General features: G+C 35.9%; 1 protein-coding gene across 1 annotated transcript in view; it reads right to left on the bottom strand.

Moving 5' to 3' along the window:
* FBXL13 (F-box and leucine rich repeat protein 13) overlaps positions 1–15,883 on the bottom strand; it is a 238,762-nt gene that overhangs the window by 204,290 nt on the left and 18,589 nt on the right. The window contains 3 exon segments of the mRNA XM_078149993.1: positions 11,562–11,705; positions 11,708–11,737; positions 12,496–12,524. Of these exon segments, the coding sequence (XP_078006119.1) occupies positions 11,562–11,705; positions 11,708–11,737; positions 12,496–12,524 (203 nt within the window).

The following is a 15,883-nucleotide window of genomic DNA, read 5'->3' as shown; positions in this document are numbered from 1 at the left end:
TAGAAAAATGCTGGCAGACCAGCCAAGATGGCAGAGTAGGAGGAAACAATACAGCCCAGCTTCACCTCACAACTTCTCCACATAAAACCTAGAAAACACATTAGACAGAAATCTAATAAGAAAATCCAAGAAAATAAATCATAGTGAATCCTTTTTATAAACTAACTTAGCATAGGGAAACAGAAAGGTCTATGGACACTGGGGACAAATGCAGCCGAGTGGGCACCATCTTCAAGGCTAAGTACTGAAAAGTACTGGAGTACTCTACAGCAAGTACTGGAGATGATTCAGCAGTGCTTCAGAGCAAAAGAAGTCCCAGATCCATCTCAGAGGGGCCCATCTGCAGAGGGCAGGAATAAGTACCAACCAGCAACTCTATCAATTATATCCCAGGGCTCCATCATAGATCTAGTGCCGATTGAGGTGACCTATGCCTAGGTGAAGGACCAGCACAAGAAGCAGTCAGGGGTTCTAAGGTATTAGCCAAGAAGCAGGAACAGAAGCAAGCAGCAACTTCATGACCCTGACCCTGGAGAGGAGCAGGGACTCAATTAAAGCACCCAGTGCAATGTGAAGCCTATGAATAACCAGGACAGAGAACTCAGGCTAATGGGGAGTCAATAGTCTTTTCAAACCTGCAGAGCCTTCCAGCCAGCTGATAGTGGTTGAATTCAGTTAGCAGGCTACTGGAGCCCCAGCTGTGAACAAACCCACACTTGTGTTGTTCAGACCCAAACCCTGGCCAGGAACAGGTAAAGCTCAGACTAGGAAGGCAATAATTAGTCTTTACCTTGGATCAGATTGCTTCGAGCACTTTAAAAACTTATAATTCCCCAACCTGAGATGTCTCTGAGGTCCTGGAAGAACACAGTGCTCAAAACCCAGAGAAAGTAGCAGCAGAACCCAAAAAGGACACAAAACAGGACTAAGCACTCTTCAGACATTCCCTCCAGAAGTGCGCAGAGCATAACCTTAATGTAAAGTCCAAACTTGGAAGTAAGGATGTAAGAATAACCAAACAGAAAAAAAGAATCCCACAATTATGAGCTATTAGCTATTATTATTACAGAGATGTATAAGATCCAAACCCAGAAGAAGAGAATGACTCCAAAATATTTACTACAAGTTCAATTAGAATTAATTCAATTAAAATTCTTGGAATAAATGAAATGAGATTTTTTAAAGAGTTCAGAATGATTTTATAAATGAAATTAGAACATTAAAGGAAAGACTTGGAAAAAAGAGGACTATGGAGGAAAAATCTGGGAAGAGATTTATATAGCTTAGCATAACAGGTACAGAAACTTATCCAAGCAACAGACTTCTTGAAAATTAGACTGGACTAAATAAAAGTTGATGATTCTATGAAACAACAAGAAACATTAAAACAAAGTAAAAAGACTGAAAAAAAGAGAATTTAAGTCAACAAACATTTATTAAGTGCCTTCTATGTTCCAGGCACTATTTTTAGAACAAAATCAAAAGAAAACAAAAAGAAAACAAAAGAAATCTGATATCAAAACAACCGGAAAACAGGTTAAGGAGAGAGAATTTAAGAATAGCTGGATTATTAGTGGCCTCTTAAAGAGCAATTACAGTAGAGAAGGAGGCAGAGATTGGAAGTTGAGAAATGAATGGGTGGTTAGGAAACTAATACAGATTACCTCCTTGATAATGAGGCAGATGACAGATCATAATAATTACTTAAATTTACGTGATAAATTAAACTTTGTTTTTCTAAAAACTACATAATGTAGTACAAGTATAACCATCATCATTTTATGATAGTCATAATAGTTCAATTTATCATGGAAACAATGAACATGCACTTGGACAGATTTCGAGAAAATGAAGGAGAGAAGGGCCTGGTGTGCTATGGTACATGGAGCCATGAAGAGTTGGACTTGACTGAATGATTGAACAACAACAATAAAACACTTTGAGATATACAAAGTGTTTTACTTGACTGTGAGACAAGCAATGCAAATATTATCATCCTTATTTTATAGATGAGGAAACTGAGGCCCAAAATGAAATAGTAAAACTTTGACTTGGTATGTAAACCTGTCTTCTGGTTTCTTATTCCAAATAGAGATTTCTTCCCATTATACCACAATGAAAGCTATGAGCCCCATCCATAAAAAAAGGCCCTAGACATCATATTTCAAGAAATTATAAAATAAAACTTTCCATATCTCCTAGATTCTAGAAGTATTGGCAAAGTGAAAATCCCCCAGTACCTCCTGAAAGAACACCTCTCCAAAATGAAAACTTTCACAACGTTACAGCCAAAATCCAAAGCTTTTAGGTCAAAGAAAAAATACTATGGGCAATGAGAAAGAAAGAATTCAGATACTGAGGACCCACACTCAGGATCACACAAGATTTGGCAGTTGCATCATAAAGGAGAGCAGAATGTGTCATCCAAAAAGGCAAAATATTAAAGACTTGAAATGAAGAATAACCTACCTAGAAAAACTAAGTACAATCCTATTGGGGGGGAAATAGACCTGTAATGAAACTGAGCATTTCCAAGCATTCATGAACAAAAGGCCAGAAGTGAACAGAAACTCTGACATACAAACACAGGAATTAAGTAATGATAAGGCACTAAATAGAAATGAAGTGCTTACCTTCTAATGAGGAAGATGATATGTGTCCCCTTAGAACCCTAGTATCATCAAGGGTCATAGAGGAAGCCAAATCAAACAGAGGGCCTAGGAGTGGTTTTGTTATGTTTTGGTGATCTTAAAAGAACACAGGAAAGGAAGGGGGAAAGAAATATACCGGGGAATACGGAGAGAGAATAAATGTGGAGGAAATTCTCTTAACTGGGGTACTCAAGTAGAAGACTACACAAACAAAGAGGAAGGGTCAAGGAGAAGAGTAGACATTTGGACCTCACTCATCTGAACTGGTTAAGGGAGGCAAAAATACATACACATAGTTGAGAACAAAAGTACGTTTCACTCAACAGGGAAACAGAAAGACTGGATTAGTTATAAGCAGACAAACTCCAATCATGGAGGGTGGAATGTGAAGAGCAATTTAAAAGGAAAGAAAGCTTAGAAACCTATGATTGCATTCTGGGTGTCAAAAAAAGAAGACCAAGAAGGGGCAGCTAGGTGGCACAGTGGATAGAGCACTGGCCCTGGAGTCAGAGAACCTGAGTTCAAATCCGACCTCAGACACAATGATATTTACTAGCTATATGACCCTAAGCAAGTCACTTAACCCTGACTGCCTCGCCAAAAAAAAAAAAAGAGAGAGAGAAGACCAAGAGGGAAACAGAAGCAGAACACATTTCTCACTTACCACCCCTTTCTCTTGATAAGTCTGGATAGAAACAAAGGGAAGGCAAAGTTCAAGAGAACAGAATGAAAAAGAAAAGAAAACAGAATGGAAGGAAATGCAAAATTAATAATGATAACCATGAATGTGAATGAGATGAAATCAGCCATAAAAAGGAAGGAGACAGACTGGATGAAAAAGCAGAATCCAACAACACATTGGGTATAAGAAATATATTTGAAATATAAAGACTCACATGGAGTGAAAATAAGGGGCTAAAGCAAAATCTATTATGCTTGAGCAGAAGTTTAAAAGCAGCAAGAGTATTAATCATGATTTTAGATATGACAACTACAAAATAGACTTGACTAAAAGAGATAAAGGCAGGTAGGTGGCATAGTAGATAGAGTACCAGACCTGGAATCAGAAAGATTCAGTTTCCTGAGTCCAAATCCAGTTTCAGACACTTACTAGCCATGTGACCATAGAAAAGTCACTTAACCCTATTTGCCTCAGTTTCCTCATCTGTAAAACAAGCTAGAGAAGGAAATGGTAAACCACTCCAGCATCTTTGCCAAGAAAATCCCAAATAGGATCAAGAAGAGTTGGACGTGATTGAAACAACAACAAAAAGAGATAAACAGAGAAACTACATTATGCTGAAAGGTTTCATAGATAATGAATTAATATCAGTGCTAAATACATATGTATAGAATGGTATAACAAAATGAGTTACAGGGAAATTAATTACCATCAGATATCTCTCCTGCCTTTTGTGGCTAATCTACTTGAGAAGGCTGTCTATAATAGATGCTTCTGTTTCCTCTCCTTTCATTCTCTTCTTGACTATCTGGCTTCTAATCTCATCATTCAACCAAAACTTCTCTCTCCAAAGTTACCAATGATCTCTCAATTAACAAAGCCAATGATCTTTTTTCAATCCTCAAGCTTTCTAACCTCTCTGTAACCTCTGACACTATAACCTTCTTCTGGATAAAGGACAACACTCTCATGCTTTTCCAATCACCAATGGAGTGAAGCAGGACTGTGTGCTGCTCCCATGCTTTCTAACATGATATTTTCAGCAATGTCATCTGACGCCTTCAACAATGACAAAAACGGCATCAAGGTCAGCTGCCACATTGATTTTAAATTGTTTCACTTGAAAAGTCTACAAGCCAAAACTAAAGTGGAGGGAGAGTCGGTGCATGATTTTTTGTTCGCAGGTGATTGTGCACTCAGTGTAGCCTGTGAGGCTGAGATGCAACCAAGTATGGATCAATTCTCTGCTGTCTGTGCTAATTTTGGCCTAACAAGTCAAGAAAACACAGGTTTTCCACCAGCCAGCTCTACTCCATCCATACAGGGAGCCATTAGTTACAGCTAATGGAGATATATTAAATGCTGTGGATAACTTCACTTATCTTGGTAGTATACTTTCCAGGGAAGTACATAAAGATGATGAGGTTCATGCAGGCACTGTCAGATGCTAGTTCATCATTTGAGAGGCTTCAAAACAATGTGTGAAAGAAAAGAGGTATTAGACTGCCTACCAAACTGAAGGTTTAGGGAGCCATTGTGAATGAACTGGAAGTCTCTCATGCATTTCTTAAGCTTATACAAGATTTCTCAGTAAATGCAAAAACAATTTTGCGTTGTTGCACTTGTTTAATGACCTCTGATTATTAATATTAGGCAAAAATATAAAACAGGAAGATACATGCCCTGTCCCCCAAGTTATTTGACACCATCATGAAGGATGTTCTATACAAGGTACAACTGGAAGAGAGATTCCTCATAAATGGCAAGGGCCTCAAGATGACCCTCACATAGATTTGGAAGGAAAGAGCCTTTCAAGGTCATCTAATCCAGCCCCCTCATTTTACAGTTAAGGAAGGTGAGGCCCAAGAGTTTATATGACTAGTCCAAAGTCATACAGATGGCTCAAAATGCTTGGAAATTTTTAAGGACTATATAAATGTCAGTTATTACAATAAAACTGGTCCTGACAGAAATTAGCCTCAGACCAATACCTCATACTATGTGCCAAGATAAGCTCCAAATGGATACACAACTTAGATATAAAAGGTTACATTATAAACAAATTGGAGCAAGGAAGAAATTACCGTTTTGATTAATGGGTTGGGGAAGAGTTCATAACAAAATATGATAGAGAAGATCACAGAATATAAAAATGAACAATTTGATTTTATAAAATTTAAAAGTTTTTGCACAAACAAATCTAATATAGTCAAAATTAAAAGGGAAATAAGTATATGCAAAAAATCTTTGCATCATTTCTCTGATAAAGATCTCATCTCCAGGGCAGCTAGGTGGCGCAGTGGATACAGTACTGGCCCTGGATTCAGGAGGCCCTGAGTTCAAATGTGACCTCAGACACATAACACTTACTAGCTGTGTGAACTTGGGCAAGTCACTTAACCCCATTGCCTAGCCAAAAAAAATAAAATAAAATAAAATCTCCAAGATATATCAGTCATTTACTTAAATTTATAAAACTAAGAACTATTCCCTAATAAATAAATCATCAAAGGATATGAGCAGAGAGTTATCAAGGAAGAAATCCAAGATATTGACAACCATATAAAAAAATTTCTAAAAAAAAAAGATTTCTAAATCACTAATAAGAGAAATGCAAATTAAAGCAAGCTTGAAGCTCCACGTTGTACCAATAAGATTAGCAAAGGTGACAAAAAGGGAAAATAACAAATGTTGGTGTGGCTTTGGAGAAACAGGAATAAACTAGACTTTTGGTGGAGGTATAGATTAGTCCAGCCATTCTGCAAAGCAATTTGGAACTAAGCCTCCAACTACGCCCCCAAAGTTACTAAACTATGCACACCTTTCAACTCAGGAACAGCTCTATAAGACCTATTTATACCCCAAAGAGATCAAAGAAGAAGAAAAAGTCTTGTGTATACAAAAAAATTTATAACCATTTTTTTCATAGTAGCCAAAAGTTGGAAAGTAAGCAGCCATTCTCTTACTGGGGGGAATGGCTAACCAAATTATAAAACATTAATAAAATGGAATATTATTGTACCCAAAGAAATTATGAAATGGACAGTTTCAGAGAAAATGGGAAAACCCTCTGTGAATAGATATAGAGTGAAGTAAGCACAATTAGAATAATTTCTAACCCCATTAATTATAAATATACAATATAAATGAAACAAAATAAATCAATATGATAAAAATAAAAATAAAATAAAAATAGTAACCACATTACAGAGAAACACAAAACTGAGAGACTAGAACTCAGATCAATGCAGTGACAAACCATGAATCCACTAGGCTGAAAATCAAACACACCACTCACCACCTGTCAGAGAAGTGATGAACTTAAAATTCAGGCATATTTTCAGGGATGGTCAGTGCTGGACTATGCTTATTTATGATGAGTTTTTGCTTGTTTGGGGGAGATTATTGTTCAATAAAGAGGGACAGATTACAAATCCACAGAAAATAAATGGGTACATTTTTTAAAAATTTAAATTAAACTGGCACTGAGCACAGTAGCCAGAACTATAAAGAATTACATAGGGGAATATACGCAGAGTAGGGCAAGAATCCCATTTGTCATGCTCTCCTTTTCCCCAACTACCTGTCCACTGTACTGCAAGGAGCCTACATTATTGTTCCTCTGGGAAAGAACTGATCACACCTTTGCCAACAGCCTTAGCCTTAACTCCACTTGAAGAGGAATAAGATGCTTACAGTCCCAACCTCCAGTACTTGATACAGAGTGACTAAATAGAGACCTGTCACACAACTCTGTATTACAAAGATTAGCAGCCTCTATGTTATATCAAGACTAAGTTGGTATCCTACAAAGAATGTTCATTTTCATGTACATGTTTATGTTTCATGTTCAATTTTGACATATTTAAGAGCACTGAAAGCTTTCCACATTTCTTTAAATAGTAACAAATTGGACAGATTTTAGGATGTTTGTAAAAAAAAAACAAATCCATTCAATTTGTAGTACAATGCTGCCCAAGAGTCCCTACTCTTTTCTTCTTCTAGTACCTAGCAACTCTAAGACTTGATTTATTAATGACATTTTTATTTTTCACTGCCACCCTTCTGAGTTATTCACTGTCTACCTTTAGGTACAGTGGCATGTAGCCAGTAACTCTCCTGAAGGTCTCCTGGCTCAAGTTTCTTCTCATAGGCTTCTAACTTTGTGTCTTCCTCACCAGAGATTCTCTGGTCCTAATTACTTTTTGCCTGCTGTACTTCCATATGAGAAAACTTGGTGGACCAGAAAAGTCTTACCTTGGGTTTCTAGCCTTGTACCTTGCTCTAATAACTTTCATTAAACTCCTCTAGCCAAACTGAAATGTCTGGCTCTGACCTTTGTGATTAAGTTGTGTCTTTTACTCACTACCCTAAAGTGTCACTGGGCTGGCCATTCATGATTCTTCTTTGAGCCTGGCCTTCCTTCTACTATTTCTGACATGTGATTCCTTCCCAGACTGAGAGTCTGCTTGAGTTCTAACCTGGAACCTCCTGGTCCCTAGCTTTCTTAATTATTTAAACTAACAGACATTGGACCTATGATCATAGACTTGGAGCTACAAGGAACCTGGAGGTCATTAAACCCAACCTCCTAATTTTATAGATAAGGAAACTCAGGCCCAGAGATGGGTTCCAATGTAATTTTTCCTACTGTTAAAAATATGACTGAAAATTTAGTGTGAAAAATCAATCAGAATTGGTAGAAAATTTAAAGGTAGGACTGACTCATTTCTGATACTTTAGTTAATCAGCTGTAGATTTCATTTTCAATTTGGATGACCATATAAATCATCTCATTGAACCATTTGTCAGAAAAACAGGGCTTACCCAAACATCTTGCCATCTCCCCTGCTTCTGCTCTACTTCTCCCCACCTGAAACAATGACCTTCCTAATTAGACCTCCAGAGACCATGCTCACCCTACCCTGGAAAAATTAATCCAGTTAACTTACTTTATCTTGCCAGGTACACCAAGTTTCATAGCCCACCTAGCCACCCACAAGGAAACCAGGTCCTCACCAAGCATCTTGCCAACTGCTATACTGTACCATTAACCCCTCCACCTCTTGCTCTAGGAGTAGTAATCAAATCAAATCAATACTACCACTGATACTAAAAAAGATATGACAATCAGCTATACTATGACTCTACTCACAATTCCTGTGCCTCACTCCCATACATGTGTGTCTCCCTTTTAGAATGTGAGCTCCTTGAAGGCAGGCACCAAAAAATGTTTTCTTTTTTCATTTATTCTAAACACAAACCACTACTACTACTTCTCCTTTTCAAACAGACCATTTTCAGTCTTTGAAATAACTTTTTTTTTTTGGGGGGGAAGCAAGGGGGCTAATGTCACACACCTGTAAACTCTGATACCTGAGGAGGCTGAGGATGATGGACTGCTTAAGTCTGAGAGTTCTGAACTGAAATAGGGATAAAGCTAACAGAATGTATGCACTCAGTTCATAATTTTAATTGAACTTCTTCAAATGCTGCAGCTCATGGGACTGACAAATCTAGCTGAACATATACTGGTCAACAGTTGACATTTATTCCTATAGTATTTCGTATTAGATTTAACCTAATGCTTTAGACTTCAGCTAAGATCTTTTTTAGTTCTTGACCATCATCTTGTTTTGTATAACCTGCAAACTTGATGAGCATGTCATCTATGCCTTTATTCAAGTCACTGAGAAAAATGTTGAGCAGCACAGTCAGGAAGATATTCCTTGGGGTACCCTATTGCAAACCTCCTGTCATGTTGACATGGAACCATTAAGAACTATTCTTTGAATCCGGTCATCCCACAAGGACTGAATCCATTTAACTGTACTATCATCTAATTCTTTTCTCTTCATCTGAAAAAGAAGAGTTAGTAGATTCTTCTTCAAAAGCTTTGCTAAAATCAAAATCCACAGCATTCTCTCATCTGCTGTTTAGCAATCCTGTTAAAATGGAAATGAGACTAGACTAACTAGAATGACAAGTTCTTGATGAAGCCATGCTGGCTCATTGTAACCACCACTAGGGAGCTAGGTGTCACAGGGGATAGAGAATTGGACTTGGATTCAGGAAGACCTGAGTTCAAATCCTTCTTTATACATTTACTTAGCACTATATCCTAGACAAGACACAACCTCTATTATCCTCAGTTTCTTTATCTGAAAAATAAGGATAATAATAGCACATACTTCCCAGGGTTGTTGTGAAAATCAAATGAGATAACATATGTAAAGTGTTTTGCAAACCTTAAAGTGCTATAAAAATGCTACCTACAATTATTATTATTACTATTGTTATTATAGATGTTTGCTAACCATCTCTTTAATAAGATCATTCTGGAATTTTCCCAAAAATGAAAGTCAAGTCCATTGGCCTAGTCTATACTTTGAAAATTGGGACATTTACCCTTTTCCAATCTTGTGGTACCTATCTCATTTTCTACACTCTTTCAAATATCACTGGCAGTGGCTTGGTCATCACCTTTTCTAGACCTCAACGTACCTAAGGACTTAGCCTATCTTGGCCCAAAACATATGAATTCATCAAGGGCAACTGGGTGTTATCTTAACATCTCTTTACTTATTTTGGATATCAACTTCCTGTCAGTTATTTTTGTTCTACCAATTGCAATGCAATGGTCATCCTCCTTCTCAAAGAAAGCAGAGGCAAAATAAAAACTGATTTATTCTGGTTTTACCTTCTCTTCCTTATAAGTTAGCATTGTCCATACATCCCTTCTCTGATCTTCCTTTTTTTCTTCCAGTGTAGCAAGGAACTATATGCTAAAGAGCAGGGATATAAAGACAAAAAATGAAATAGTCCCTAACTTCAATGAGCCACTCCATTGTTCCAACGAAATCATAGAGTGTGGGGAGGGAATTAGTATGAAAAAAGGCTGGAAAAATAAGTTGAAGCCAAATTGTGAAGATTCCTACATGTCAGGTTGTGGAGTTAATATTTTATCCTACAAGCACTACAGAAATACTGAAACTTTTTGAGATACAAAATGACCTCAAAATATAAGGACTCATTAGTAAATCCTTTTTCATAATCTTTTATTTGATATTGATGTTATTCAGTGGTTAGGTTAGGTGTTAGATGTTTGCATTTTCTATCTTCTCTCAACAAAGTTATCAGTTATCTTGATTACATTTTTTTAAAAAAACATACTAACGGGACAGCTAGGTGGTGCAGTGGATAGAACACCGGCCCTGAAGTCAGGAGGACCTGAGTTCAAATCTGGCCTCAGACCAAAGACTTGACACTTTCTAGCTGTGTGACCCTGGGCAAATCACTTAACCCCAATTGCCTAAAAAAATAAAATAAAATAAAAAAATAAAAATAAAAAACATACTAAGTCAGAAAATGAATATTTTAGCAGGAACTTCCAAGTAACAAATATCAGTCTGAATTTAAATAAGGACGGATCATCAAGATTAAATGTAACTTGTGATCATTATATAGGCTAATCGGTTGGCTTAAGATTAAAAGCCATTTTTTAAATTCTCATAGGATATGGACATACGAACAAACAAAATGCTTGTAAAAAAAGGGCTAAACCACTTAAGTCATCATTATAACTCACACCTCCTATAAATTCATCAGTTCAAGCCTCCTCTACTTTGAAAGGTATATGAATTCAGCACGCAGATTTACATACAGTAAAACTGTCATAAATAGGAATATGTTGATTTATGTCTTTTTTAAATGTGTTTCATGCAAGCACACAATAATAGAACTTACAAATCATAAAATAGAGAAATAAGTTATTATCCAAATCAAGAAGCACTATTGATATATGGACACTAGGGATCTATGAATCTGTATAACACACAGCCCCAATCCTTAAGAGATGACAACCTAAGATTGAAAAATCAATACATACAAACACTTTAACAAAATTAAAGATGCAATAAGGTAAAACTGATATTGGATCACTCCAGAACCCACTGTACATCAAATGATATCATGTGCTTTAAAAATTAAACAAACCAAAATAGAAAAACTCTTAGTTCCCTTTGTTGACTTACAGATGTAATTTCTGCATTCTTAAATACCAGGTTCATACTATACTCATTGAAATTTTTAAGTGAATTCTATGGTCCCCAAAAGCTAACTGTAAACTAACAGTAGGAAATATAGATTTCATCATACAATTACAATCCACATTTTAAATAATACATGCGAAAAAGAACTAATTGAAACCTACAAGAATTTTTACTAACCTGTACTATTACTCTTTCGGGTAATTTTGAAATGTCACATACAGGTGTCACTACTGATTCGGAGGATGATACACTGGCTACTGATGGATATCTTTCAAGGCAATTGCCCTCTTCTGTAACCTGTCCAGTTTTCTTTTTTTTTTTCGTTTCATCATTTTTTCTTTGTCAGCCATTTTCTGTGGTAGAAATAATTTATAATTTTTATTTGCAATACAATTCAATACTATCTCATAGGCATGCTTACTATTTTTGGCACTAGAAATTCTAGAACACTTTCAAAGTTTGTCATAATATTTTTTAACTAGAAGCAATCTTAGAGATAATCTAAGACCCTTTTGGCATTTGGATCCCTTCTTAGAATAGTATTTTTAAATGCATAAAATAAAATAAAATAAATAGGAAATCAATTATATTGAAACATGGTTATCAAGATACTAAAATAACAAGTTCAGAGACCACAGGTTAAGAACTTTTAACCTAATAAACACTCCTTGTTTAATAAATGAGAAAACTGACACCTAGAGGCATTTTAAGAAATTTGCCTTGAGTCAAATTTAAGAAATTTGATAAAGCTGATGCATGAAATGAAAAACTTACTAGTTACTGGAAGCATAAGCTGGCCTATCAAAATATGATTAAGATTTTTTTTATTATAGTTCATTGTCCAATGAAAGTAAAAAATCATATTATATTTTAAATTTAATTAAATTAACAAAAGTAAGCATATACATTACTCCTAGCTCATATTTTCATATCTCAGAGAAATACCAGCCCATGCCTACAATATCATTAGTACAGGGATTTTTCAAATATAACATATTACTATAAAGGTAATGACACTAGGGAGTTTAGTTCTTCATTTTTTGATAAACATACTAAATCTTATGCACCTAAGTAAGCACTGTTACATTTAGAATAGTTACCGCAAGAGGACATACACTTTTTCCAATGATGCTGCCCTTCCTTAACACATTTAAAATTTTTCTTTTAATAACATTTTATATAGTGCTTACCATGTGCCAGGCACTGCGCTAAATGCTTTACAATTTTTATTTCATGTGATCCTCACAACAACTCTGGGAAGTAGGTAGGTGCTATTGTTATCCCTAGTTTACAGATGGGGAAACTCAGAGGTTAAACAACTTGCCCAGGGTCACACAGCTAGTAAGTGTCTGAGGTTACATCTGAACTCATGTCTTCTGACTCCAGGTCCAGTGCTCTATCCACTATGCCACCTAGTTGTCTTCACAGGCTGTGGTACATGTCAGTCAATAGATCAGTCAACAAGCTTACGCTGAACTCCTCAGTGGTGGCTTTATGTAGCAGGTAGCACCCGAGCTATGTCTTAAGAGAAGTCAGAGATTCTAGGAGGTGAGAAGGAAGTATATATTAGGCATGATAACTTGAGCTAGAATGTCAAGTACTCAAGAACTAGGTTGTAAGCCAATTTGTTTGGAATGAAGAGTACAAAAGAGGAGGAATAGGAAATGACTGAAAAGGCAAGGGAGGGCCAGATTGTGGAAGGGTTTTAATGCCAAGGAGAGAAGTTTCTATTTTATCCAAGAGTCTATAAGGAGCCATGGAAGATTTTTGAGCAGAAGAATTATATGGGCTGATTTGTATTTTAGGAATACTACCATTTTCTATGAGAGTTGAACCAATATAAAGAAGGCACCATAGTAGGAAGCCCAAAAGAGTCCAGCAATTGCCTCAACTGGCAAATAATTGAGAGGCAATATGGTATAGGAGAGAGAGAGCTGGACTAGAAGGCAAGATGATCTGGGCTCAAACCCTGCCACCCACTATCTAGCTGTGTGACCCTGGGCAAGTCCTTCCAGACATCAGTTTTCTTATCTAAAAAATGAAGGCATTGAACCTGATGACCTTTAAAATCTCTTCCAACTCTAAATCTATGATTCTATGATCCTTACCAAGCAGAAACATGACAGCCAGAGGTAACACAGATTTAGAATTCAAGCTCATAGAGAAGCGTTATCTCATAAAACAGCAAGAAGCAGAGGAGGAAAACATTAGTTCATAGAAGTCTTGGCATGGGACTCAACTAAGCCAGATTTAAGAAACTGGAAAAAGGACAGTGAGTAGATTTTTTAAAATTTGTCAATTCTCTAAGTATTTCTACAACAAAATATTTTCTTCAGTAATAATGATAATAGCTATCTTACATAAGACTTTAAAATTTGCAAAAGCACTTTACCTATGTTGTTAACTCATTTGTGATTCTCACAACAACCCTGTGGACTAGGTTCTAGTATTATCCCCATTTTAAACTGAGGCTAAGGTAGGTTAAATAACTTGCTCAGGATCATAAAGCTTGTGTCTGAGGCAGGATTTTAACCTAGCTCTTCTTGGCTCCAAATTCCACGCTCTATCCCCCTAGTTGCCCCTAATAATAGTAACTAGCACTGCTATGAGGTTTGTAATGTGCTTTAAAAAATAAGCTATAACAACTGATCCTCACAACAATCCTGTGAGGTACATAACTATTATTATCCCCATTTTATAGACAAAGAAACTGAGGCTGAGAGGTTAAGCAACTTTCCCAAGGTCATACTAGTAAGTTAAGTACCTGAGACAGGATTTGAACTCAATTCTTCCTGGCTCCAGGTCCCACAATCTATTCAGTCTGCCCTATAGTTTCCCATGACAATGGAGTCACATTTGAACTCAACATCTCATTACAGGAAGTACTGTATCAGGAAGAGGAAATGGTACTAAAGAAGATGAAGAGAGGATTTGCAGTGAAGTGGAAAGAATATTGGATATAGAACCGGAGGACCCTAGTTCAAATATCTGCTTTGCTTCTTACTGGATTTGTGATCTTGGGCAAGTTATACAATCTCTCTCAGCCTCAGCTTCCTCGTCTCTAAAATAAGGGAGTAAGACTAGATGACTTTTAAGGTCCTTTCTAGCCCCAAATTGATAATCTGATAATGATAATAAGAGAGGAAGACCAGCCATACCAGATTTGTATTAGCTATGATTTTATAATAGAAACTTTTAAATTTGAAATAGCTGAAATTATTTTGTCTTTTGTAACATTCCCTAGCATTTCTGTTTATAAATTCTCCCTGTGATAGTAGCTGTGAAAAATACTGTCATTATTTTCTAATTTTTTTATGATGTGACTTCTTATATTTAGATTTCTTTTCCTTTTTTTTAGTTTATTTTGATATTTGGTATAAGAAACTGATCTAAACCATTCTTCTGCCAAACTATATTCCAGTTTTTTTAGACATTCTTGTCAAAGAAGTCCCTCCCCCAATAGTCTTTGTTCTTGGGGTTAGCAAATACTGTTGGGCTCCTCCTTATTACTTATCTAGTATGTTCCACTGCCCTATTCTTCTATTTTTTAACCACTAATAAATAGTTTCAAATTAAAACAAATTTAAAATATTTTAATATTACAACAAAACTTTAATCATTTTCAATTTCTAGTATAAATTGAGATCTGGCGATGTTATAGATGCTTTTGCTCCTATTTTTTCAATGTTTCCTTTGAAATTATTAATCCTTTTTCCAAATTAATTTTGTTAATTATCATGTCTGATTTGTAAAATAACCTCTTCATAGTTTTATTGTTATAGCACTAAATTTGTAAATTAATTTACATAGCATTATTTTTATTTACTGGTGCAATTCAACCATGAATAATGATTGCTTCCTCACTTATCTGAATTTTCCTTTATGTTTCTAAAGAGTGTTTTGAAGTTCTATTTATATAACTTCCAAATGTGCCTTGATAGATTAATTCCAGGATATTTGATGCATTTGCTAGTAATTTTGAACAAAATGTTTATAATTTCCTCCTTGTTTTTGTTAGTACCACATAAGCATGCTAGTAATTTTTAGTGCTTCCAAAAAAGAGAGAACACTTCTTTTTTATGAATATAATTGCCTTTATTTTTATCTATTTTCCCCTCTAGTTTTAAAATTTCCTCGTTCATGTTTACTCATGAAATGTTTGAGAAAAAAAAACTAAATAAGACCTATAGCTCATTTGGTAGACCCTTTATAAAGATTTTAGGGGATGAAAGGAAAGGAATTCCATAGGCTGAGAAGGTATAGATAGAGGCTCTACTTTCTTCTCCATTATCAGCAGTATATACATCAATAAAGTTACAAAGTGGGACAGCTACGTGGTAGAGTAGATAGAGCACTGGCCCTGGTGTCAAAAGCATCTGAGTTAAAATTCGGCCTCAGACATTTGACACTAGCTGTGTGACCCTAGGCAAGTCACTTAACCCCAACTACCTCACAAAAAAATATGTGTGTGTGTGTGTGTGTGTGTGTGTATATATATA

Source organism: Phascolarctos cinereus, unplaced genomic scaffold, assembly GCF_003287225.1.
Source record: "Phascolarctos cinereus isolate Bilbo 61053 unplaced genomic scaffold, phaCin_HiC Scaffold_1;HRSCAF=81, whole genome shotgun sequence".
Lineage (NCBI taxonomy): Eukaryota > Metazoa > Chordata > Mammalia > Diprotodontia > Phascolarctidae > Phascolarctos > Phascolarctos cinereus.
This window is presented reverse-complemented; position numbering and strand designations above follow the sequence as displayed.